Below are 24,375 nucleotides of genomic sequence, written 5' to 3' on the forward strand. Positions count from 1 at the left end.
GCCTGTAGTCCCAGCTACTCGGGAGGCTGAGGCAGGAGAATGGCGGGAGGCAGAGCTTGCAGTGAGGCAGAGCTTGCAGTGAGGCAGAGGCAGAGCTTGCAGTGAGCTGAGATCGTGCCACTGCACTCCAGCCTGGGCGACAGAGCGAGACTCTGTCTCAAAAAAAAAAAAAAATTTTATTGACCTTTCAGATTTTTAAAAAAAGTTTAAGGTCACACTTCTAGGTCTGACGTGCTATATACAGATGGTGCAGAATATGAGTATGAAGAGATACACATTGGTCCATGCCCCAAAAGATTACAGAATCATCTCCATAAATACACAAAGAATTCTTGTGAAGACACAAGGGCACTGTCCAGGTTTTCTAAGACACTTTTCTAAGTGACTTGAGGCATAAAATCCACACCACTGTGAACACACACATTGTAGACTTTCTGTCTCTGACACAGACCATCAAAGATTTGGCTTCATGACTCTCTCAAACGTACTAGAATGAGATTCTGCTTCTTAGGTGAAAAGCCACAGCACCTACACATATCATTTAGATAATTACTCCAAAATATGGAGAAATGCAGATACAAGCCCTTGAAAATAAGAATTTTTTAAATGTGGAATATAAGACTAATTTCTTTCCCCCGCAAAGAAATTACCACCTCTTGGGAAATACATTGTCTTCTCTATGAAGCTCTACTGATAAAATGCACTTTTAACTAAATGAAATACTCAAGCTGAACTTGTTGTTAAGGCAACAATCCCAGGGAGTAGCAATGCTGACCTGGAATACAGACATTCATCTGACTCCAGTGTCAGCACAGGTCATCCTATTTATCAGTTGGGACATCCCTCTACCCCCATCATGCTCATTGAAATGCTCAGTGACCACCTGCCTAAGGGACACTGCATTATGCCCCACTGTGTACCCGAAGTGCATTTTGTTTTTCAGGTTCTTCCACCACCTCGCTGAGATACTTTTTCTCCCTTCACAAGGCTGAGAGAATCCAAAGGACAGGAATCATTTCCATCTTTTCCCTTGCCGACCTAAAAAGTAGAGGCTGAAGCACAAAACATGACCCAAAGTACCTGAAAAAGGGGGACAGGAAGTGGGCTGATACAAAGTTGTTTGTCAGGAATTCTCACTGATTTACAGAAGTAACATTGATAAGCGCATGGCTATGAACTGTTAAGCTATTGGGTGTGGGTTCCAGTGTCCCGTGCTGCATTAGTAAGTTAATTATACCTACTTGTGGCAATAGCAGTTTCAAAAGATGAATTCATAGCTTCAGGGAGTTAGAAGGTGATTGCTGTATCATTTGAATGTCTCTACGGGCCCATTCATTTAAAAGAACCCGCATTTATCAGACAAAAATTATTTTTTTGAGGTCGGGTGCGGTCACGCCCGTAATCCCGGCACTTTGGGAGGCCAAGGCAGGCGGATCACGAGGTCAGGAGATCGAGAACATCCTGGCTAACACGGTGAAACTCCGTCTCTACTAAAAATACAAAAAATTAGCCGGGTGTGGTAGCGTGTGCCTGTAGTCCCAGGTACTGGGGAGGCTGAGGCAGAAGAATCGCTTGAATCTGGGAGGCGGAAGTTGCAGTGAGCCGAGCTCGCACCACTGCACTCTAGCCTGGGCAACAGAGTGAGACTGCGTCTCAAAAAAAAAAAAAAAAATTATCTGGGAGTGGTGGCGCAAAACTGTGGTCCCAGCTACAGAGGAGGCTGAGGCAGGAGAATCGCTTGAACCCAGGAGATGGAGGTTGCAGTGAGCCGAGATCACGTCACTGCACTCCAGCCTGGGTGACAGAGCAAGACTCTTTCAAAACACAAAAAATCTTTTCTTTTCTCAATCCTCAATACCAGCATCTGATTGGCAGACCACCAATGTGTCTCCAAAGGATGGAAACAGGGGTTGAGGAAGGAAAAGCTGAGTGCCCCAGGAGTGGGCTATTTAGAAGCAGGGTATGTTAGATTTATCCTAGTCCCAGGGCATTCTCCCAGTCTTCTATTTCTTTTTTTTTTTTTTTTTTTTCTTTTTTTGAGACGGAGTCTCGCTCTGTTGCCTAGGCTGGAGTGAAGTGGCCAGATCTCCGCTCACTGCAAGCTCCGCCCTCCAGGTTCCTGTCATTCTCCTGCCTCAGCCTCCTGAGTAGCTGCGCCTTGTTTTTAGTAGAGACGGGGTTTAACAGTGTTCGCCAGGAAGCTGTCGATCTCCTGACCTCTTGATCCGCCCGCCTCGGCCTCCCAAAGTGCTGGAAGTGAGCCACCGCGCCCGGCCCCAGCCTTCTATTTCAACTGTCCTCTGGGAGGAGTCACCCAAGACCCAATATTCACTAAACCCTCCAAGAGACTTGGAAGCTGTGGGCAGCTTGAGTCAGCTCCAGACAGTTTTGAAACCCAGAACCAGGAAAAAATAAATAGGTGGGGGCGCTGAAGGCATATCACCCTGTAAAGATTCCAAAGGGGAACCTCAATTCAAAGTCATTCTGATGAGGTGTCCGGACCTAAAGAAGATAAAAACAGAGGCACAAAGGTGTTTTTTTTTGTTTTTGTTTTTGTTTTTTTTTTTTTACAGCGGAGTGTCAAGGCTATGAACAGAAAACAAATCTTGATGAAAGAGTAATCCATTGCTTTGTTGAAAAATAAACAAAAAATGTTTGAAATGTAGAATATAGGAGAAACGGTTGCTAATGTTGTCGTGAATGGGAGGGGAGAGGGTGGCGTTTGGAAAAGCGAGAAGAGAACCGGAAATTTGGGGAATTACTGAAGCCCTGAAAACAGCAGGCTAGGGGACGGAGTGAGGATTTGGGACTCTGCATCCCATACACTTAGAAAGCTCAGGAAAAAACGGGTGTCCTCCGTGGAGATAAAAGGAACTGGGAACCTCATAGACCACAGCTCCTTCCATGCACAAGTCAGGATTTTCCCCACCCCATGACCCTCGCGTGGCCCCCGCACAATCTGGAGAGACTTGGGGCTCCGGGGCCGGGGCCGCAATCGCGGCACAGGGCGGGATAAGGACGCCCGGGGTCCAGGCTGCCGGCCCAGCCCCACCCTGCGGCCGAGGGTACCGAGGGCTGAGCTGCGCCAGAGGGACTCTGTACGCAGACCCAGAGTTGCCCACGGGAAGGCCCGGGCCCCGCCACAGCCAGTTCCGGTCGTCCAACCAGCCCCTCCTCCCTGTCTCGGGACGCAGGTCTGGACACACTCACCATTTCCTAACTCCCGGGTGTCCCGGCTTCCTCCCTCCAGATCCCAAGGCCGGTACAGGGAACAGCGCCACACAGACTCCAGCCGAGGCACTCAGGGCCTCTGAGACTAGTGAAGCGAAACCAAGTACGGCAGACGCGAGAAATGAAAATCCCGCGAGAAGGTTGAACGTCTGCAGCTGCGTCCCCGGCGGCGCGCCTGATTGGACTGATCGCAAAGCTCCGCCCCGGCGCCCCTGATTGGGTACCGCTTCGGGCTCTGCCCCCTGCATCTTGACAGATGTGAATGACAGGAGATGTGATACACAGATGAGTGGAGCGGGAATGAGGGGTCTTGGCCTCAGCCCTCAAAGGCAGGGTGCACTTCTTCCCCTCGTCGCCTTCACTGTACTTGGTCTGCGGGGGATGGGGAGATGGGAGATACTTGCATTTTAGCAGAACTTAATCCAGGTTTACCAAAGAAGATACTTCCTGTACTCAATGGGTCATTTCTTCATCTACCTCTTGCATGAGGAGTCACAGGTGTGCGCAGGGAGTTCCAGGCAGGACTGGAACAGAACAAAGGGCGTGATATTCCCAGGGATCGGAAATTTGGGTTGAGGATATGGGAAGTATGCCCAAGGCTTTCTCGTACCATACCTCTTTCTCTTCTATTTTTTACTTTATTTATTTATTTATCACACAATTAATTAATGTATTTATTTATCTATATGAGACAGGGTCTAGCTCTGCCACCCAGGTTAGAATGCAATGGCATGATCATAACTCACTGCAGCCTCCATCTCCTGGGTTCAAGCGAATCTTCCGCTTCGGTCCCCTGAGTAGTTGCGACTACAGGTACATGCCACCAACCCCAGCAAATTCTTAAATTTTTTGTAGAGACAGAATTTCGTTTGTTGTCCAAGCTGGTCTTGAACTCATGGACTTGAACTCCTTGAACTCAAGTGAACCTCCCACTTTCGCCTCCCAAACCAATCTACTCATTTTCACCCAAGAAAATAAAAAACTGCCAACAAGTGAATAAAATTATTAAATGTATGGAAAAACAAGTTCTATTTCCGTAATATTCTGTAAAGAAATCAAAAGGGAAGTAAAGCAAAATTTGAATTAGCTCAGATAAGCAGGGCACTTCAGAACGTTTAAAAAGGATAAGGCGGCCGCGTGCGGTGGCTCAAGCCTGTAGTCACAGCACTTTGGGAGGCCGAGATGGGCGGATCACGAGGTCAGGAGATCGAGACCATCCTGGTTAACACGGTGAAACCCCGTCTTTACTAAAAAATACAAAAAATTAGCTGGGCGTGGTGGCGGGCACCTGTAGTCCCAGCTACTTGGGAGGCTGGGGCAGGAGAATGGCGTGAACCCGAGAGGCGGAGCTTGCAGTGAGCTGAGATCTGGCCACTGCACTCCAGCCTGGGCGACAGAGCGAGACTCCGTCTCAAAAAAAAAAAAAAAAAGGAAAAGGCGAAGTCAGAAGGTAAAACATATTCCCAAGCTTGAGAGTCAGTGACTGCTGAAGTGAAGCCCCACAGCGTACATTAGACCCTGGTGATGAAGCAGGAAACCTAAGGATTTAACTCTGGGAGCTCAGCATGCCTTCCTGTCAGAGCATCACAATGTGGGAACGCTCTCTCCTTCAATACCTTAGTAATTTACACCAGCAGAAAACTCTCACCTGTGGTCAATTTAAGCCCTCTGCAATTCCGACCGCTCCAGCTCATAAACCATTTCTCTGGAACGCTACCTAAATGAGTCTCCAAATATGACCTTTACATATTTTCTTAATATATACAAATTACAGCCTGACTGCAGCAACTCTATACATAGAAAAATCAAGGCCAGGCACAGTGTCTCACGCCTGTAATCCCCAACACTTTGGGAGGCCGAGGCAGGCAGATCACTTGAGGTCAGGAGTTCGAGACCAGTCTGGCCAACATGGCGAAACCCCATCTCTACTAAAAATACAAAAATTAGCCGGGCGCCTATAATCCCAGCTGCTGGGGAGGTTGTGGGTGCCTATAATTCCAGCTGCTGGGGAGGCTGAGGCACAAGAATCGCTTGAACCTGGGAGACAGAGGTTTCAGTGAGCCGAGATCACGCCACGGTACTCCAGCCTGGGCAACAGAGCAAGACTCCGTCTCAAAAAAAAAAAAGAAAAGAAAGAAAGAAAGAAAGAAAGTAAAGAAAAGAAAAAGAAAAAAAAGAAAAATCAAAATGTTTTCCAGAAAACTTCCGTGGGAAAATAGAGGTACAACCTCAGAAAGGAGAGAAACCTGCACGTGCATTTGCCTGTGAAGTTCCTGCTTTCCAGGACTCTGCAGCTTCTCAGAATCCACACTCCTGGAGCTGTTCTGAGCAACTGGAGGCTACTTACAGGGGAAGGCAGGCTGCCCAGAAAGCACTCAGGGGAGCTCCCTTTCCCTCCCTTTGCAGGCTCCAGATTAGTCTTAGTGTGGATCACTGGCCTTAGGCTATGCTGCCCCTTGAAAGTTTTCCACCTGCTTTTCGCCCACAATGTTCAGTTCCATGAGGCAAACACCCTCAATCCCAGTGTTTGAATGAGAATCCAGCAGAGTCCCTGCTTTCCTCCTGTGTTTACCATAAAGTAGAAGAGAAAAATTTCAAGACACTTTAAGTGGATTTTAAAACTGGCAAATAATTATTCCTTTGAGAAAGTGAAGACAGCAAACTATTATTTCAACATTAATAAACTGTTATGTAAAACCACTAATGAAGGCCGGGCGCGGTGGCTCACGCCTGTAATCCCAGCAACTTTGGGAGGCCGAGGCGGGCGGATTACCTGAGGTTAGGAGTTTGAGACCAGCCTGACCAACATGGAGAAACCTCGTCTCTACTAAAAATACAAAATTAGTTGGCCGTGGTGGCGCATGCCTGTAATCCCAGCTACTCGAGAGACTGAGGCAGGAGAATCGCTTGAATCTGGAAGGTGAAGATTCCGGTGAGCAGAGATCGCGCCATTGCACTCCAGCCTGGGCAACAAGAGCGAAACTCCGTCTCAAAAACAAAGCAAAACAGCCGGGCGCGGTAGCTCACGCCTGTAATCCTAGCACTTTGGGAGGCCGAGGCGGGCGGATTGCCTGAGTTCAGGAATTCAAGAACAGCCTGGGCAACACGGTGAAACCCCGTCTCTACTAAAATACAAAATTAGCTGGGCGTGGAGGCGTGCGCCTGTAGTCCCAGCTACTTGGGAGGCTGAGGCAGGAGAATTGCTTGAACCCGGGAGGCGGAGGTTGCAGTGAGCCAAGATCTTGCCACTGCACTCCAGCCTGGGCGACACAACAAGACTCCGTCTCAAAAAAAAAACAAAAAACAAAAAACAACCAAACAAACAAACAAACGCTAATGAATTATGAACTCTCTTCTGCTTCAGACAGCTCCGTGACCTTCACAGTTGATGGTTGTCACCAGGTGCTCTGTGCCAGGAGATGTGCATGTGCAGTTTAGTCATTGAAAATTCTCTCTTAAATCGGGCACGGTGGCTGCGCCAGGGGGACACCAGTCCACCAGTCCCAGAGTCGCCCCGGACAGGCCCAGGTCCCGTCACAGCAGGTTCCTGTAGGTTCCATCCAGCACCTTGCTCCACGGTCTCAGGACGTCCCTCCCAACACTCACCATTTCCCGGCTTCTGAGGTGTCTGTGGTTTTCCTTACGACTTTCGTGTTCATCGCAAGTCACAGCTGGAAAGAAGTTGCAGCAAAGCCACCTCTGGTACCCCTCAGAGCAGCATACACCTGACACCCACCGTGTGAGCGGGAAAGGAACACCTCACAGTTTTGTGGAGCTTCACGCCGTCCTCCCGGAGCCGCGCCTGATTGGACAATTTGCATGGCCACTCCACGCCGCTCCTGATTGGATAGTGCCACGGGCCCCGCCTTCTGGAGGGCGGAGTGAGAGGAGAAGAATTTAACACGGGGCTGAGTGGAGCTTGAATGAAAGGTTCTAGGCCCGACATGTGGCTCACACCTATATAATCCCAGGACTTAGGGAGAGCTGGAAAGGAGGACTGCTTGAGGCCAGGAGTTCAAGACCAGCTTGAGCAATGAGACCTCATCTCTAAAAGAAAAATGGCCGGGCGCTGTGGCTCACGCCTGTAATCCCAGCACTTTGGGAGGCTGAGGCTGGTGGATCACGAGGTCAGCAGACCGAGACCATCCTAACACGGTGAAACCCTGTCTCTACTAAAAATACAAAAATTAGCCAGGCGTGGAGGTTGGCACCTGTAGTTCCAGCTACTCAGAAGGCTGAGGCAGGAGAATGGTGTGAACCTGGGAGGTGGAGCTTGCAGTGAGCCGAGATCGTGCCACTGCACTCCAGCCTGGGTGACAGAGCAAGGCTCCACCTCAAAAAATAAAAAAAAATAATAACAAATAAAAATAAAAAAATTAACCCATCCTGGTGGCCCTGCGACTATAGTCCCAGCTACTTAGGAGACTGAGGAAAGAGGATTGCTTGAACCTTGGTGGCAGAGGCTGCAGTGAGCTATGGTCACGGCACTGCACTCCAGCCTGGGTGACAGTAATAACCTGTCTCAAAAAAAAAAAAAAAGAAAAAGAAAAAGATAGGTTCTAGCCACAGCCGGATTTCCTTTCTGCACTGCAACCTGGCCCCCACGCTGGGGATACTGGCATTTCAGGAGAACATGCTTCAGTCTTTCCAGAGCTGACACTGGTGTCTTCTTGTACTCAGTGTGCTCTTCTTTCAGGGGAGGTGGGTGTGGGGGGAGGGGAGTTGGGGTGGGGAGGTCGTCTGCCTCAAGGTCTGGTCAGGCCAACACTAGAAGAGGAGAGAGGCCTGATGTCAGAGATTATAAATTCGGATGAGGGATGGCCAAGGATTCTTCATACTTTATCTCTCAATCAACTCATTTTCACTCATGAAAACAACAACAGAATGAAGCTAAGTGCATGGAAAACCTGGAATTATATGGCAGTTTTATATATTTATTTATTTATTTATTTTTGAGACCGAGTCTCCCTCTGTCACTCAGCTGGAGTTTGATTTCGGTTCACTGCAACCTCCATCTCCCAGGTTCAAGCGATTCTCCTGCCTCGCCCTCCTGAGTAGCTGGGATTACAGGCATGTGCCACCATGCCTGGCTAATTTTTGTATTTTTAGTAGAGACAGGGTTTCACCATGTTGGTCAGTCTGGTCTCAAACTCCTGACCTCGTGATCTGTCCACCTTGGCCTCCCAAAGTGCTGGGATTACAGGCGTGAGCCACTGCGCCCGGCCAGCAGCAATATTTCATAAAGGAATCAAAAGAAAAGTAAAGCAAACATTTGAAGTAGTTCAGATAAGCAGACTGCTTCATGCACAGTTCACAAGGAAAACCCACTGTCAGAAGGTAAATGATATTTCCAAGCTTGGAAGCCAAACTGTGACTGCTGAAATGGAGCCCCCAGGGCGGATCAGTCCCAGATGATGAGGCAGAGAAAATTAAGGATTTATCTGGGAGTTCGAAATGCTCTTTTGTCCCCTCCTCAGTTTAGAAATGATTCTCTCCTTTAAGACCTTTATTTTCACCAACAGGAAGCTCTCTACTTGAGTCAGTTTAAGCTAAAGTTACTGTTAAATTCATAAACCCTTTCTCCAGGAGACATCCCAAATGGGTCTTGCTCTAATTCTGACCTTCACAGAATTTTTTGTTTGTTTGTTTGTTTGTTTGTTTGTTTTGAGACAGAGTCTCGCTCTGTCACCCAGGCTGGAGTTCAGTGGTGCGATCTCAGCTCACTGCAAGCGCCGCCTCCCGAGTTCAGGCCATTCTCCTGTCTCAGCCACCCAAGTAGCTGGGACTACAGGTGCCCGCCACCATGTCCGACTTTTTTGTTTTTTTTTTTTTTTTTTTTTTAGTAGAGACGGGTTTTCACTGTGTTAGCCAGGATGGTCTCTACCTCCTGACGTCGTTATCCGCCCGTCTTGGTCTCCCAAACTGCTGGGATTACAGAACCACTGCACCCGGCCAATTTTCTTTGTGTTTACAAATTACAGTCTCATTCTAGTGACTGTATGCATAATTAGAGAATTTTTGTCTGAGGAAAGTGAGTTCTTTCAATTATCAGGACCAGAGAGATATTAAAATGGGGCAGCAATTGGCCGGATGCGGTGGCTCACGCCTGTAATCCCAGCACTTTGGGAGGCCAAGGCTAACAGATCACCTGAGGTAGGAAATTCGAGACCAGCCTGACCAACATGGAGAAACCCTGTCTCTTCTAAAAATACAAAATTAGCCAGGTGTGGTGGTGCATGGCTGTAATCCTAGCTACTCAGGAGGCTGAGGCAGGAGAATCGCTTGAACACAGGAGTAGGAGGTTGCGGTGAGCCGAGATTGCCCCATTGCACTCCAGCCTGGGCAACACGAGTGAAACTCTGTCAAAAAAAAAAAAAAAAAACATTAGCCAGGCATGGTGGCACACCTGCAGTCCCAGCTACTTGGGAGGCTGCGGTGAGAGGATCACCTGAGCCCAATAAATCGAGGCTGCAGTGAGTTGTGATCACACCACTGCACTCCAGCCTGGGCAATAGAGTGAGACCCTGTCCCAAAAATAACTAACTAACTAACTAACTAAATAAATAAATAAATCTTCCAGGACTGTGATATCTTAGGTAAGTATCTCATCCATTTTAGTTACTTCTGTTCTCCTTATTCCATTCCCTTCTCATTGAGGGAAATCACAGAATGTTGTAACCTGACAATAATCTGCTGTAAATACTGGAATTCTTAGCACAACTCTGAGAAATCCACACCCACAGAGGGTGTGTGGATGTTAACGACGGCTGGCTCACCACCAGAGAGCTTCACTGAGTTTTTCTGGAAAATGTCTCAAAGCAGTTAACCGGAAGAGTTTTGTTTCTGTTTTTTCCTTTTTTTTTTTTTGAGACAGGGTCTTCTCTGTCTCATCTGTCTTGCAGGCTAGAGCTCAGTAGCACCAGCTGGGCTCACTGCAGCCTCGACCTTCTGGGCTCAAGCCATCCTACCGCCTCAGTCTCCAGAATAGCTAGGACTACAGATGCAGGCCACTATCTCTGGCTAACTTAAATTTTGTGTAGACAATCTCTCTATATTGCCTAGGCTGGTCTGGAACACGTGGCCTTAAGTGATCCTCCCACCTTGTTGGCCCAAAGCGCTGGGATTACAGGTGTGAGCCACTGCACCTGGCTCCCCTTGGAAGACTTTTATATAGGGACATACAACTAATAGAAGTAAAGATCTTTTTTTTTCTTTTTTTCTTTTTTCTTTCTTTTTTTTTTTTTATCCAAAATGTGTTTATTGAGATGGTTTCCCACTCATGTTGATTCAGAGTGCCTTTAGTGCTGCTTCCTCCTAAAGGAACATCCTTCTGTAAGCCTTGCTTTTCCTCCTGTAGGCTGGCAGAGGACAGTGGAGCAGCCAACACACAAAACTACCGTTTGTGCATGGCTAAAGACCGTGGTGATTTTATAGCATCCTGGGCATTTCACATCCATGAAGTAGGAATTGGGGCTCTGCACCAGGCGTTTCTTCTTGTGTTTCCTCTTCTCCTCTTCTGGGGAGGGATGAAGGAGATCCTTTGCGAGAGGCATGTTCTCGTGTGGGTAGGTCGTCACCGCCGGAAAGGCTCTTTTTTTTTTTTTTTTTTTTTGAGACAGAGTCTCTATCACCAGGCTGGAGCGCAGTGGCACAATCTCGGCTCACTGCAACCTTGGTCTCCTGGGTTCAAGCAATTATCCTACCTCAGCCTCTCCAGTAGCTGGGACTACGGGGGCGTGCCACTATGCCCAGCTAATTTTTGTATTCTTAGTAGAGACGGGGTTTCACCATGTTGGCCAGGATGGTCTCCATCTCTTGACCTCATGATCCTCCCATCTCGGCCTCCCAAAATGTTGGGATTACAGGCGTGAGCCACCGCGCCCAGCCGCAAAGATTTTTAAATAATAAAAACGGGGATCTTCCTGTGTTGACCAGGTTGGTCTTGAACTCTTTGCTTTAAGTGATCCTCCAGTCATGGCCTCCCAAAGTGCTAGGATTACAGGCGTGAAACACCGCACCCTGCCTGTGTTCGGGTCACAATCTCTTCTAGATTGGATAAAGGAAAAGAAAGAAAGGGGGAGAGACTATGGTTTCATCAATGGAGATTCTCTGCAGATGCAAATTTCTCCCCTCCAAAGGCAGCTTTGCCAGGCCACCTTTGTTTGCAGCCGAGCCACAGTCATTTCACAATCTGTCAAATAAATATATTTTGGCGTAAAATATTTTATTTTCCTTCACCTCCACTGGACTCTGAGTCTGGAATTTCCCGTGCAGGACAAAGGAGCAGGGACAGCCCATTGAGTGAGGAAGACAACGGTGCCCCCTCTAGCAATTCGGAGCAAATTTGGCTGAAATGCAAATACCCAAAGGGCAATACGTAGGATGGAAGCTCGCTTAGATAATCTGTGGTCGGAACAGGTCAGATCGGTTCTGCAGGGCCCTGTTACCCAGGGCTTCCGCTGTCACTCAGGACCGATGGGACGGGGACTGGAGCCTCATCCAATCAGGGGCGCTGGGGCGGGGTCCTGCCAACTGTCCATCCGGGGAAGGAGAGGCCGCATTCCCGCTCTCCAGACTCCCAGGCGTTTTGCACCAAAGGGAGGTCGGAATCTTGGTTTTCCGGCCCCGAGAGGGACCAGGTGTCTCCGCCATAGCTTCTGTCGCTCCGTCGCCTGCGCTGTGACTGGACTGTTAAGAGACATCCGTGGAGAGGAGGCCAGGACACCTGGAAGCTGGGAAATGGTGAGTGTACGGGGCCGGGGGTCCCGAGACGGGGGAGGGGCTGGGTGGAACCGGCCAGAACCGGCTCTGGCGGGATCTGGGCCTCCCCGTGGCGACTTCGGGTCTGCAGAGCAGAGTCCCCCTGGCGCAGCTCGGCCCTCGGTCCCTTCGGCCGCAGGGTGGGGTTGGGCCGGCAGCCGGGACCCCGGGCGTCCTGTCCCGCCCCTGCGCTGCGACTGCAACCCCGACCCCGGAGCCCTCTCTGGGCAGCTCCGCGCCCGTAGCCCAGTGTCTCCCCAGATTGTGCGGAGACCACAGGAGGGGCATGGGGGCAATCCTTCCTCGGGTGTGGGGTTCGTGTGGGAGAAGCGGTGGGCTGTGGGGTCCCCAGTCCCGCCTTTTTTCCTGAAAAACTAAATTGAAGGCCAGGAGCAGTGGCTCACGCCTGGGAGGTTGAGGCCCTGGGGGGATTGCTTCAGCCCAGAAATTCGAGACCTGCCTGGGCAACATACGGAAACCCTAGTTTCTATTAAAAATAAATTTTAAAAAAATGAGCGGGGCGTGGTGCCTCCCACCTGTAGTCCCAGTTACTGGGGGAGCTGAGGTGAGAGGATCGCTTGAGGGAGGAGGTTGAGGCTGCATTGAGCCGAGATCGCGCCACGGCACTCCAGCCTGTGCAACAGAGCGAGACCCTGCCTCAAACAAAACAAAACAAAAACAACGACAACAACAACAGCAACAAACTAAACTGAGGCCTCTTAACAATTAAAGAGTTTTGTTTCTGAGAATAGGAGTTTGGAAAAAATGAATGAGAAATGTTTCCTGAATTAGAAACACCCAGTCATGGCTTGTGATTTGATAACGGAAAGAGCAAAACTCTGCAAAATAACTTGAACTATGTTCTACGCCGAATATGAGAGAACACCACCAAGGGAAACAACCCCATGTAGCCTCGAGTAAGTGGTCCCCAGGATGTTCGATGGCAGTTTGGTTTTATTCATTTCAGCGAGACAGGAGTTGCTGGGAAAAACATGAATCAAGGCATGGAAGGCGGACACGTAGAAGCGGGGCTTAGAAGGCACAAGTGGTTGATGGATTCTGTAGATGGCAGTTGGTTGAGTGTGAAGTTGTGTCTAAAATTTGAAAGGGGTAGGAAGGAATGTTTAAGTGAAGGGAGTCTGTTACCTGCCATGTGATTCCATCCCTGCCAAAAAAACAGATCTGTTTCATTAGATTTTATGAATTCTAAGGCGTGACTTAACCCTTGCCTTGCATGGCTTTATGGCTTTAGGTCTTGCAGTTTAGTATTTATCGGCAGGAAGGGTCTCTTTGCAGGGTTTTTTTTTTTTTTTTTAAACAGAGCTTCACTCTGTCGCCCAGCCTGGAGTGCAGTGGCGCAGTCTCGGCTCACTGCAACCTCCGCCTCCTGGGTTCAAGCAATTCTCCTACCTCAGCCTCCCAAGTAGCTGCGATTACAGGTGCACGCCACCATGCCCGACTAATTTCTGTGTTTTTAGTAGAGACGGGGTTTCACCATGTTGGCCAAGCTGGTCTCAAACTCTTGACCTCAAATAATCTGCCTGCCTCCGCCTCCCGAAGTGCTAGGATTACAGGACTGAGCCACTGTGCCCGGCCTCTTTGCAGGTCTTATGTCTGTTTTAACATGAATGTGGGTCAGTTGCTGCATCTAAACTCCAGAAGGGAGTGTGTAGTGTCTGATCTCCCTTACTGACATAACTGGGAACTTTCAGGTTTTGGGGGGGCCTCCCCTTGGTAAAGAGCCAGTCAGTTGACTTGATTGGGGTGGGATGGGGAGCTTAGGTTTTTATTTTTAGTTTACAGGTTGAAGGATAGGCTTTTATATGGTGCATTAGAATAAAAATCAAAAAAATACTTTGTTGGTTACAGTGATGTAGTCGCCTTATTTGGATTTTTCTCCCTTAAATAATTGAAATGATCAGATTCCTATTATAAGGAGATTATTCAAGCGAAAATCTGAGAATTGTCATTCAAGAAAATACATACTCTAGGGAAATGGGCTTAGAACCCTAGAGCTAAAAGTTAAACTCTTGCCGGGGGCGGTGGCTCACACCTGTAATCCCAGCACTTTGGGAGCCTAGGTGGGCGGATCAGGAGGTCAGGAGATCCACACCATCCTGGCTGACACGGTGAAACCCCATCTCTACTAAAAATACAAAAAATTAGCCAGGCGTGGTGGTGGGCGCCTGTAGTCCCAGCTACTCGGGAGGCTGAGGCAGGAGAATGGCGTGAACCTAGGAGGCGGAGCTTGTAGTGAGCCGAGATAGCGCCACTGCACTCCAACCTGGGCGACAGAGCGAAACTCTGTCTCAAATAAATAAATAAATAAATTGAATTAAATAAATAAATAAATAAAATAAAATAAAAGTTAAACTCTTGACCTAGTGTCGTGTCCCACACCTGTAATCCCAGCTTTGTGAGACTAAGGCAGGATGATTGCTTGAGACCAGGAGTTGGAGACTAGCCTTGGTAATACAACAAGACCCATCTCTAGAAAAGAAAAATAGAAAAATTAGACAGGCATGGTTGCACCTACCTGTAGTTCCCGCTACAAGGGAGGCTGAGGCAGGAGGATCACTGGACTGTAGGAGTTTGATGCTGCAGTGAGCCATTATCGAATCTGACATTCCAGCTTAAGACATTGTGATGGCCATGAAGTCTTTGTGTGAGAAAGATAAGAGGAGAGTTAATCTATAATGAAGATCAAGAGAAAAGAGGCCCTTCCTGGCTCTGTTCCGACATTTTCAATATTTTACAAAAGAATATAGGTAATAAAGAAGGCCAATCTATACTTAGGGACAGGAAGGTTCCAGCTGGCTATGCTACTTCTGCCAGGCAGATGATTCAACCCAGAATCACATTGCTTTAAACCTCAAGGTAGGTTTTACATTTTCACCAGCATTTGGTGATGTCAGGGTTTGGATTTTAGCCACTCCACCCAACAACAATTCAGTGGTGCCTCATTGTTTTCATTTGCTCTTCTCTAATGGCATGCTATTTTTTGACTGGTTGGTTGTTTTCTTATCGAGTTTTACAAGTTCTTTCTATCTTTTGGGTAGCAGTCCTTCATCAGATAGGTGTCTTGCAAATATTTTGCTCCAGTCTGCAGCCTGTATTTTCATTATGTTAAGTGTGTTTTCCAAACAAAGCTTTTTTATTGTTATTTTTATTTATTATTGCTATTTTTTGAGAGAGGATCTCACTTTGTCACCCAGGCTGGAGTGCAGTGGTACAGTCTTGGCTCATTGCCACCTCAACCTCCCAGGCTCCAGCGATCCTCCTGCCTCCACCCTACAAGTAGCTGGGACTACAGGGGTGCACCATTGTGCATGGGTAATTGTTTTTTTTTTTTTTTTTCGTCGAGAAGGTATTTTGCCACGTTGCCCAGGCTGGTGTCCAACTCCTGAGCTCAAGTGATCTGCCTGCCTCAGTCTCCCAAAGTGGTGGATTACAGCTGTGAGCCACTGCACCTGACCCAAAACAGAAATATTTAATTTGAATGAAGACCAATGTATTAATTTTCTCATTCACAGATCATGCTTTTGTGTTGTATGTGAACACTTATTACCAAATCCAAGGTTGTTTCTTTTTTTTGTTTGTTTTTTGTTTTGTTATTTTTTTGTTTTGAGACAGAGGCTTACTCTATTGCCCAGGCTAGAGTACAGTGGCATGATCTCAGCTCACTGCAGCCTCAGCTATTCTCCTGCCTCAGCCTCCCAAGTAGCTGGGATTACAGGCGCCTGCCGCCGCACCCGGCTAATTTTTGTATTTTTAGTAGAGACAGGGTTTCACCATCTTGGCCAGGCCGGTCTTGAACTCCTGACCTTGTGATCCTTCCGCCTTGGCCTCCCAAAGTGCTGGGATTATAGGCGTGAGCCACCACACCCGGCCTAATCCAAGGTTGTTTTGATTTTCACATGTATTATGTTCTAGAAGTTGTGGATTTTGCATTTTCCATTTGAGTAAATGATGCATTTTGGGTCAGTTTTATGGTAGTCGTACATTCTGTATCTCATTCATTTCATTGCATATCGTAGTCCAGGTGTTTCAGTGCTATTTGTTGAAAAGACTGTAGTATATCTATTGAGTTGCCTTGGCTCGTTTATGAAAGATTTGTTTATTTTGTTGAGTTTATTTATAAGTTCTCCATTGTGTTCTGTGATGTATTTATGCGGTCTTTCGAAATACCACACTGTCCTGATGACTGTAGGATTATATGAAGTCTTTTTGTCAGGTGTTGTTTATAAGTATTGTGTTGACCATTTTGGGTCTTGATATGTTTTGGATATTTGACCCCTCCAAACCTCATATTGAAATCTGATCCCAGTGCTGGAGGTGAGGCCTAGTGGGAGGTATTTGGGCAATGAGAGTGGAACCCTCATGAATGGCTTGGTGCCCATCCCACAATAACGAGGGAGTTCTTACTCTGCTGGTTTACAGGAGAGCCGACTGTTTAAAAAATGGTGACTGGGCACGGTGGCTCACGCCTGTAATCCCAGCAATGTGGGAGGCCAAAGTGGGCGGATCACCTGAGGTCAGCAGTTTGAGACCAGCCTGGCCAACATGGCGAAACTCTTTCTCTTCTAAAAATACAAAAATTAGCCTGGCACAGTGGCAGGCACCTATAATCCCAGCTACTCGGGAGGCTGAGGCAGGAGAATCGCTTGAACCTGGGAGGTGGAGGTTGCAGTGAGCTGAGATCGTGCCACTGCACTCCAGCCTGGGCGACAGAGCCAGACTCCATCTCAAAAACAAAAACAAAAAAAATACCATGGCATCTGCTCCACCCTTTGTTCCCTGTTTTACATGTGATACCCTAACTCCTCTTGCATTCCATCAGTAAAAGCTTCCTGAGGCCCTCACCTAAAGGCAGGCAAACACATGCCATGCTTCTTGGACAGCCTGTAGAGCCATGAGCCAAATAAATTTTTCTTTACATATTATCCAGCCACAGGTATTTCTTTATAGAAATATAAAACTAAGATAAGTCTTTTGCCTTTTTGTATTTCTGCCTCAGTTTGTACACCGGTATGGGCAGTGACAAAGTCTATATGCCTGCGAGAATCACTGCATGTATTTTTTTTTTTGACACGGAGACTCGCTTTGTCGCCCAGGCTAGAGTGCACTCGCACAATCTCAGCTCACTGCAACCTCCGCCTCCCGGGTTCAAGTGATTCTCCTGCCTCAGTCTCCCAAGTAGCGGGAATTATAGACCTGAGCCACCATGCCCGGCTAATTTTTGTATTTTTAGTAGAGACGGGGTTTTGTCATGTTGGCCAGGCTGGTCTTGAACTCCTGATCTCAGGTGATCCACCTGCCTTGGCTTCCCAAAGTGCTGGGATTACAAGCATAAACTACCGCACCCGGCCGTGCGTGTGTATTTACTATAAATCTGGAAGACTTTTTTTTTTTTGAGATGGAGTCTTACTCTGTCGCCCAGGCTGGAGTACAGTGGTGCAATCTAGGCTCACTGTAACTTCCACCCCCCAGATTCAAGCGATTCTCCTGCCTCAGCCTTCCGAATAGCTGGGATTACAGGCGCCTGCCACCACGCCCGGCTAATTTTTGTATTTTTACGAGAGACGGGGTTTCACCATCTTGGCCAGACTGGTCTTGAACTCCTGACCTCGTGATCCACCCGCCTCGCCTCCCAAAGTGCTGGGATTACAGGCATGAGCCACTGCGTCCGGCCTAGTCTTTTATTTTCTGACCTGGTTGGCCTAGTAGCATCTCCTTTCCCAAGCTGAGTAGAAGGCATGAGAGCAGACATCCTTGTCTGTGTCTTATCTTTGGGAGAAAGCAGTTAGTCCTTCACCATCACGAATGAGGGTAGTTTTGTATTTTTTATATATATCTTACAGTAGGTTAAGGAAGTTACTTTGTATTCTTAGTTTATTGAGTTTTTGTTTGTTTGTTTGTTTAAGACTGAGTCTCGCTCTGTCACCCAGGCTGGGGTTTACAATGGTGCAATCTCGGCCCGCTGCAACCTCCGCCTCCTGGGTTCAAGTGATTCTCCCACCTCAGCCTCCCGGGTGGCTGGGATTACAGGCGATGCCACCACGCCCGGCTAATTTTTTGTATTTTTAGTAGAGACGGGATTTCACCGTGCTGGCTAGGCTGGTCTCGAACTCTTGACCTTGTGATCCTCCCGCCTTGGTGTTTCAAAGTGCTGGGATTGCAGGTGTGAGCCACTGCACCTGGCCGAGTGTTTTTATCATGAAGAGTTGAGGTTTGTCATATGCTTTTTCTGCATCTATTAGGATGTTCTTGTGTTGTTTGCTGTTGATCCTATCCTATTATGGTGTATTGCATGAATGGATTTTCAGAGGTGAGAGCAGCATTGCTTTCCTGAATTGAATGCCACTTCATCACGGGGTATGATATGTGTTACAGGATTCTCTTTTCCAATATGTTGGTGAGGTGTTTTTTGTTGAAATTTAAAGGAGAAGGCCGGGCGCGGTGGCTCAAGCCTGTAATCCCAGCACTTTGGGAGGCCGAGACGGGCGGATCATGAGGTCAGGAGATCGAGACCATCCTGGCTAACACGGTGAAACCCCGTCTCTACTAAAAATACAAAAAACTAGCCTGGCGAGGTGGCGGGCGCCTGTAGTCCAAGCTACTCCGGAGGCTGAGGCAGGAGAATGGCGTGAACCCGGGAGGCGGAGCTTGCAGTGAGCTGAGATCCGGCCACTGCACTCCAGCCCAGGAGACACAGCAAGACTCCGTCTCAAAAAAAAAAAAAAAAAAAATTTAAAGGAGATATTCATGTACAGTATTTTAATAGAATCTCACATTATCTATTACAGGATATAGTGCGTGTGTGTATATATACACATATATGTGTACATATGCTGCATTTGTATATAGTATATAGTTTAGTTATGATAAGTAATTGGTAAATATTACATGTAACATGGATATGATATATAAGTGCCACATATAAATGGTATTAGACTATATAGCATTATAGTGTTATAGTGTAAACTTATATAGTTTTATCCTCCATAGCATAGTGAGTTTCATTTCCTTATTAACCTGCAGAATACACCAGTCTCATCCTCCTCTGGGAACAAAGGAGAACCTCACCCTCTTGTTGCTACAGAATGTGCCACCCAAAAATATTCATGATCTTAGGTTTAGGAAGAAGATTCTATCATATGACGAGAGAAACACTAGGAACAAAGAAAAAGTATGTAATTTTGACTACATTAAAATTTAAGCTTTTCTGTTTTGAAAGACACAATGAAGAAATACAGGAGTATGGTCAAGGTTAGTGGCTCACATTTGGAATCCCAGAACTTAGAAGGCTGAGGTAAGGGGATCTCTTGAGCCCGGGAGTTTAAGACCAACCTGGGAAACATAGTGAGACCGTGTCTCTACAAAAAATAAAAAAAATTACCCAGGTGTGGTGGCATGCTCTAGTGAGCCCAGGTACTCAGAAGGCTGTGGTGGGAGGATTGCTTGACCCCGGAGGTTGAGTCTGCAGTGAGCTGTGATTGTACTACTGCACACCAGCCTGGATGATAGAGTGAGACTCTGTCTCAGAAAATTAAAAAAGAAAGAAAGAAATACAAGAGTATAGGGTCTTGCCACTCAGAAGGCAGCTGATCTTAGCAGCTGAGCAGATTCAAGCCTGGTTACTGCATGGTTTGTAGAATGCATAAGAATACTGCTTGCTATAGGCTTTTCTTAAAAAAAAAAAAAAAAAGAAGAAGAAGAAGAAAGAAATTGCAAAGAGTATTCACCAAATGGAAGAAAAACTTGAAAAATCTACACCTGGTCCTCACATATATCCATATCAGTTGGAACCCCAGTCTCCTTTATGACACAAGGTTAGGGCTGAATTGGCAGACAGGACTCCCAGGCATTGTGTCCCATCACTGTAGGAGGTGAGCTCCACCGTGGAACACTGTCTGAGTAATGGTGTATCCACAGTCTCCCATCTCACCCAGTTTATGGAGTGACAAGGAGTGGTCATGAGGAGAGAAGTCTGACCCAGAGTTTTGGATTTGTGAGTGGGAGATACTCTCAGGACACCCTCCTTCCTTCCTACAGGGAGACAGCATATTATCCCCTATGCATTCCAGACTTGTGAAGCAGGGTTTCAGGTCTAAGTCCCTGTCTCTTGTAAAAAGAGACTGTACTGACATCATGTTAAAAATGTCAAAGAAGGCTTTATTCAGGACAGTTGTGATGTGGGTCATGAGAACTGTGATATGGGAGAGAGATTGACCTCAACCTTGCATGCAGCAACAACAGTATTGAACCTAGAGCTCAAGGGTAAAATGAGGGAGAGGATGGAACTTGGTGAGGTATCGAGGGTTACAGAAGAGAAAGTGGATGAGTTTTCATGAATGGGGTAACAGAACTTCACTGGGTATCAAGTTTGGAGAGGCCGGGGTGGGGATTCTCTGAACTCCCTTAGAAGGATCTTTGCTATAACTGGGCTTTGTAGGACAAGGTCAAAGCCTTGTCAGACAGAGAGTCCTTGAGACCCCCACAGCTACCTTTTCATGGGGATGACAACAAATCCTTAAATTTCTGATTCCTTTCCCGCATTCCAAAGCACCCACTTCCCCTCTCTAATCAACATCTTCATCAGTGTGTCCACCGTGATACATATGAAAGAGCTGTAGTATTTTGTTTTTCATTTTTCCACAGATCCATCAATGATTGCATTGGAAACTTTTCTCTTTTGTTTATGAATACTTTTCATGAGAGGAAAGCACTCAATAACCACCTGAAACTTTGTTGTGTAAAATACTTAGGCCAGGCAGGGTGCGGTGGCTCACGCCTGTAATCCCAGCACTTTGGGAGGCCAAGGCAGGCGGATCACCTGAGGTCAGGAGTTCAAGACCAGGCTAACCAACATGGAGAAACCCCATCTCTACTAAAAATACAAAATTAGCCAGGCGTGGTGGCGTGTGCCTGTAATCCCAGCTACTTGGGAGGCTTAGGCAGAAGAATCGCTTGAAGCCGGGAGGCGGAGGTTACAGTGAGCCAAGAGCGTGCCATTGCACTCCAGTCCGTACAACAAGAGCGAAACTCCATCTGAGAAAAAAAAAAAAGAAAAAGAAAATACTAATGCCGAATGATTCCTGATGTTGAACCCTTTTTCATGTGCTTACTTGTCACTTGTATGTATCTTTGAGAAATGTCATTGAAATACTTTGCCCACCTTTTAATCAATTAGGTTTTTACTTGGCATAGTATTTTATTAATTTAAATTATTATAAAGTAAAAAACTTAAATTTTACCAGCTTATGCAATTTTAACTGTACAGCTGATTTAGTTAGACAACTCTACATAACTTATCTAAGTGAATCATACTGTACTTTTCTTTTTGTGACTACCTTGGCTGTTAGCATAGCATCCTGAATTTTCATGCTTGTTGTAACAAGGGACAGGTTGTTATTTTCAAAGATTAAATAATATTCCATTGCGTGTGTGTGTATATATATATATATATATATATGCCCCACATTTTTGTTATGCATTCAGCCATCGATGAATGAACAAGTGGATTGATGCAGCTCTTGTTTTTTTTTTTTTTTTTTTTTTTTTTTTTTTTAGACCAAGTCTTGCTCTGTCGCTAGCCTGGAGTGCAGTGGTGCGATCTCAGCTCACTGCAACTTCTGACTCACTTGTTCAAGCATTTCTCCTGCCTCAGCCTCAGCCTCTCGAGTAGCTGGGATTACAGGCATATGCCACCGCCACCACACCAGCTAATTTTTGTATTTTTAGAAGAGACGGGGTTTCACTGTGTTGGCCAGGATGGTCTCAATCTCCTGACCTTGTGATCCACCTGCCTTGGCCTCCCAAAGTTGGCTATTATTAACAGTGGTTTTCATATGTGTCTTCAAGATCTGGATTTCAATTTTTTTTTTTAATTGAAAATAAGTAGACACAAAAGTGGGTTGCGGAAAGATATGTTAATTTTGCCCGGGGGCATTGGCTCACGCCTGTAATATCAACACTTTGGGAGGCCGAGATGGGTGGATCACGAGGTCAGGAGTTCAAAACCAGCCTGGCCAAGATGGTGAAACCCCATCTCTACTAAAAAATACAAAAATTAACCAGGCGTGGTGGCGGACACCTGTAATCCCAGCCACCCAGGAGGCTGAGGCAGAGAATTGCTTGAACCTGGGAGGCTGAGGTTGCAGTGAGCCAAGATTGCGCCATTGCACTCCAGTCTGGGTGACAGAGTGAGACTCCATCTCAAAAAAAAAAAAAAAAGATATGGTAATTATATTATTTGTTCAGGTACCATCATACTATTCCATAGGGGCTGAGCCATTTACTGTCCTTTGGACAGAGCACATGGGGGTCATTTTCTCTCTTGATGGTGTTCTCTCACACCATTTCTTTTTATTTATTTATTTATTTATTTTGTTTTTGAGACAGAGTCTAGTTCTGTCACCCAGGCTGGAATGCAGTGGCACCATCTTGGCTCACTGCAACCTCCACCTCCCAAGTTCAAGTGATTCTCCTGCCTCAGCCTCCTGAGTAGCTGGATTACAGGCGTCCACCACCATGCCCAGCTAATTTTTGTATTTTTAGTAGAGACAGGGTTTCACTATGTTGGCCAGGGTAGTCTCAAACTCCTGACTCGTAATCTGCCTGCCTCAGCCTCTCAAAGTGCTGGAATTACAGGCGTGAGCCACTGCGCCCGGACACTGTCACACCATTTCACACAAAAGTTTTTACATTTGATAAATATTTGCCTTTTTGTTGAGACTGGACACCCTGGAGTTTTTGCCTCTCAATCTTGTTCCTGTTCAACCTTCAGCAATTCATCAATTGTAATTCAGGCTTTTCTACCCAAGCACAGTTTCCAAGAAAGGTTTCTGCTCTTGATTTTTTGTTTTAGTTAGTTACGACTCTTATCAGTCAGATTGGTAGGGACTCTGGCATGGTGGCTCATATCTATAATCCCAGCACTTTGGGAGGCCGAGGCTGGCGGATCACTTGTGGGTCAGGAGTTTGAGACCAGTCTGTCCAACATGGTGAAAAACCCCGTCTCTACTAAAAATACAAAAATTAGCTGGGCATGGTGGCAGGCACCTGTAATCGCAGCTACTTGGAAGGCTGAAGCATTAGAATCACTTGAACTTGTGAGGCGGAGGTTGCAATGAGCCAAGATCATGCTGCTGCACTCCAGCCTGGATGACAGAGTGAGACTCTGTCCAAAAAATAATAATAACTTTAAAAAAATAATTTCTTTATGGAAGAGAGTGAGTGTTGATAGAGTAAAAAGTCTGATGACTAAATCATAGAATAAATGTTTAGAGTCCATAGCACCATGGGAACTTTGTAGGAATATAGTATAGGAACCCAGTGCTGTCAGTCTCACCCATGTTTCTTTTTTTTTTTTTTTTTTTTTTGAGACGGAGTCTCGCTCTGTCACCCGGGCTGGAGTGCAGTGGCCGGATCTCAGCTCACTGCAAGCTCCACCTCCCGGGTTTACGCCATTCTCCTGCCTCAGCCTCCGGAGTAGCTGGGACTACAGGCGCCCACCACCTCGCCCGGCTAGTTTTTTTTTGTTTTTTTTTTTTTTTTTTTTTGTATTTTTAGTAGAGACGGGGTTTCACAGTGTTAGCCAGGATGGTCTCGATCTCCTGACCTCGTGATCCGCCCGTCTCGGCCTCCCAAAGTGCTGGGATTACAGGCTTGAGCCACCGCGCCCGGCCTTCACCCATGTTTCTTTACACATGTGGAATGTTTCAGGATTCAGTGGCCTTTGAGGATGTAGATGTGAACTTCACCCTGGAAGAGTGGGCTTTGCTGGATCCTTCCCAGAAGAATCTCTATAGAGATGTGATGCAGGAAACCTTCAGGAACCTGGCTTCTGTTGGTAAGGATAACAATACTACTTTCCTCAGTGAATTAGAGAACAAGTGTTTCCAGCTTGTCAGTAGTGTGGAGTGATTTGGAGTGTGGACAGGGAATAGGAATATGAATAAACGTGACAAGGCTGCAGTGTACCATGAACTTAGAATCTAGTACTTTTTTCATAATTTTACTAATTCAGGACTATTTTTCTGGTTCTGTATTTTAGGAAAAAAATGGAAAGATCAGAAAATTGAAGATGAGTGCAAAAATCCCAGGAGAAACCTAAGGTAATTCATGCTCACAAGAGAAAGCAATGTCTCTCTAGAGAATCATAGAATGGAAGAAAATGTTAAAAAGAAGCAAACAAGAAATAAGCCAAGGCCGGGCACAGTCGCTTACGCCTGTAATCCCAGCACTTTGGGAGGCTGAGATGGGCGGATCATGAGGTCAGGAGATCAAGACCATCCTGGCTAACACGTTGAAACCCTGTCTCTACTAAAAATACAAAAAAATTAGCCGGGTGTCGTGGCGGGCGCCTGTAGTCCCAGCTAC

At 46.7% G+C, this 24,375-nt stretch overlaps 3 protein-coding genes across 4 annotated transcripts in view; 1 reads left to right on the forward strand and 2 right to left on the reverse strand.

Moving 5' to 3' along the window:
- Positions 1-3,360, reverse strand: part of LOC111523819 (zinc finger protein 136) — a 32,283-nt gene extending 28,923 nt beyond the window's left edge. Inside the window, exon 1 of one of the 2 annotated variants that reach the window (XM_023188690.3) lies at positions 3,211-3,360. In XM_023188690.3, coding sequence (XP_023044458.1) covers positions 3,211-3,213 — 3 coding nt within the window. In that variant the 5' untranslated portion in view covers positions 3,214-3,360. The remainder of the gene's footprint in view (positions 1-3,210) is intronic. The other variant, XM_023188691.2, reaches the window with a different exon arrangement.
- A 7,083-nt stretch (positions 3,361-10,443) lies between these two features.
- Positions 10,444-10,837, reverse strand: LOC111523818 (40S ribosomal protein S27). Its single transcript, XM_023188689.1, has one exon. The coding sequence runs from the start codon at positions 10,782-10,784 to the stop codon at positions 10,530-10,532; it is 255 nt and encodes an 84-aa protein (XP_023044457.1). The 5' UTR covers positions 10,785-10,837; the 3' UTR covers positions 10,444-10,529.
- Positions 10,838-11,778: 941 nt separating this feature from the next.
- Positions 11,779-24,375, forward strand: part of LOC111523878 (zinc finger protein 625) — a 20,261-nt gene continuing 7,664 nt past the window's right edge. Inside the window, exons 1-3 of the mRNA XM_026449150.1 lie at positions 11,779-11,973; positions 23,719-23,845; positions 24,050-24,110. Of these exons, the coding sequence (XP_026304935.1) occupies positions 11,971-11,973; positions 23,719-23,845; positions 24,050-24,110 (191 nt within the window). The 5' untranslated portion in view covers positions 11,779-11,970. The remainder of the gene's footprint in view (positions 11,974-23,718; positions 23,846-24,049; positions 24,111-24,375) is intronic.

The sequence above is a fragment of the Piliocolobus tephrosceles genome, chromosome 21, assembly GCF_002776525.5.
Source record: "Piliocolobus tephrosceles isolate RC106 chromosome 21, ASM277652v3, whole genome shotgun sequence".
Classification (NCBI taxonomy): Eukaryota; Metazoa; Chordata; class Mammalia; order Primates; family Cercopithecidae; genus Piliocolobus; species Piliocolobus tephrosceles.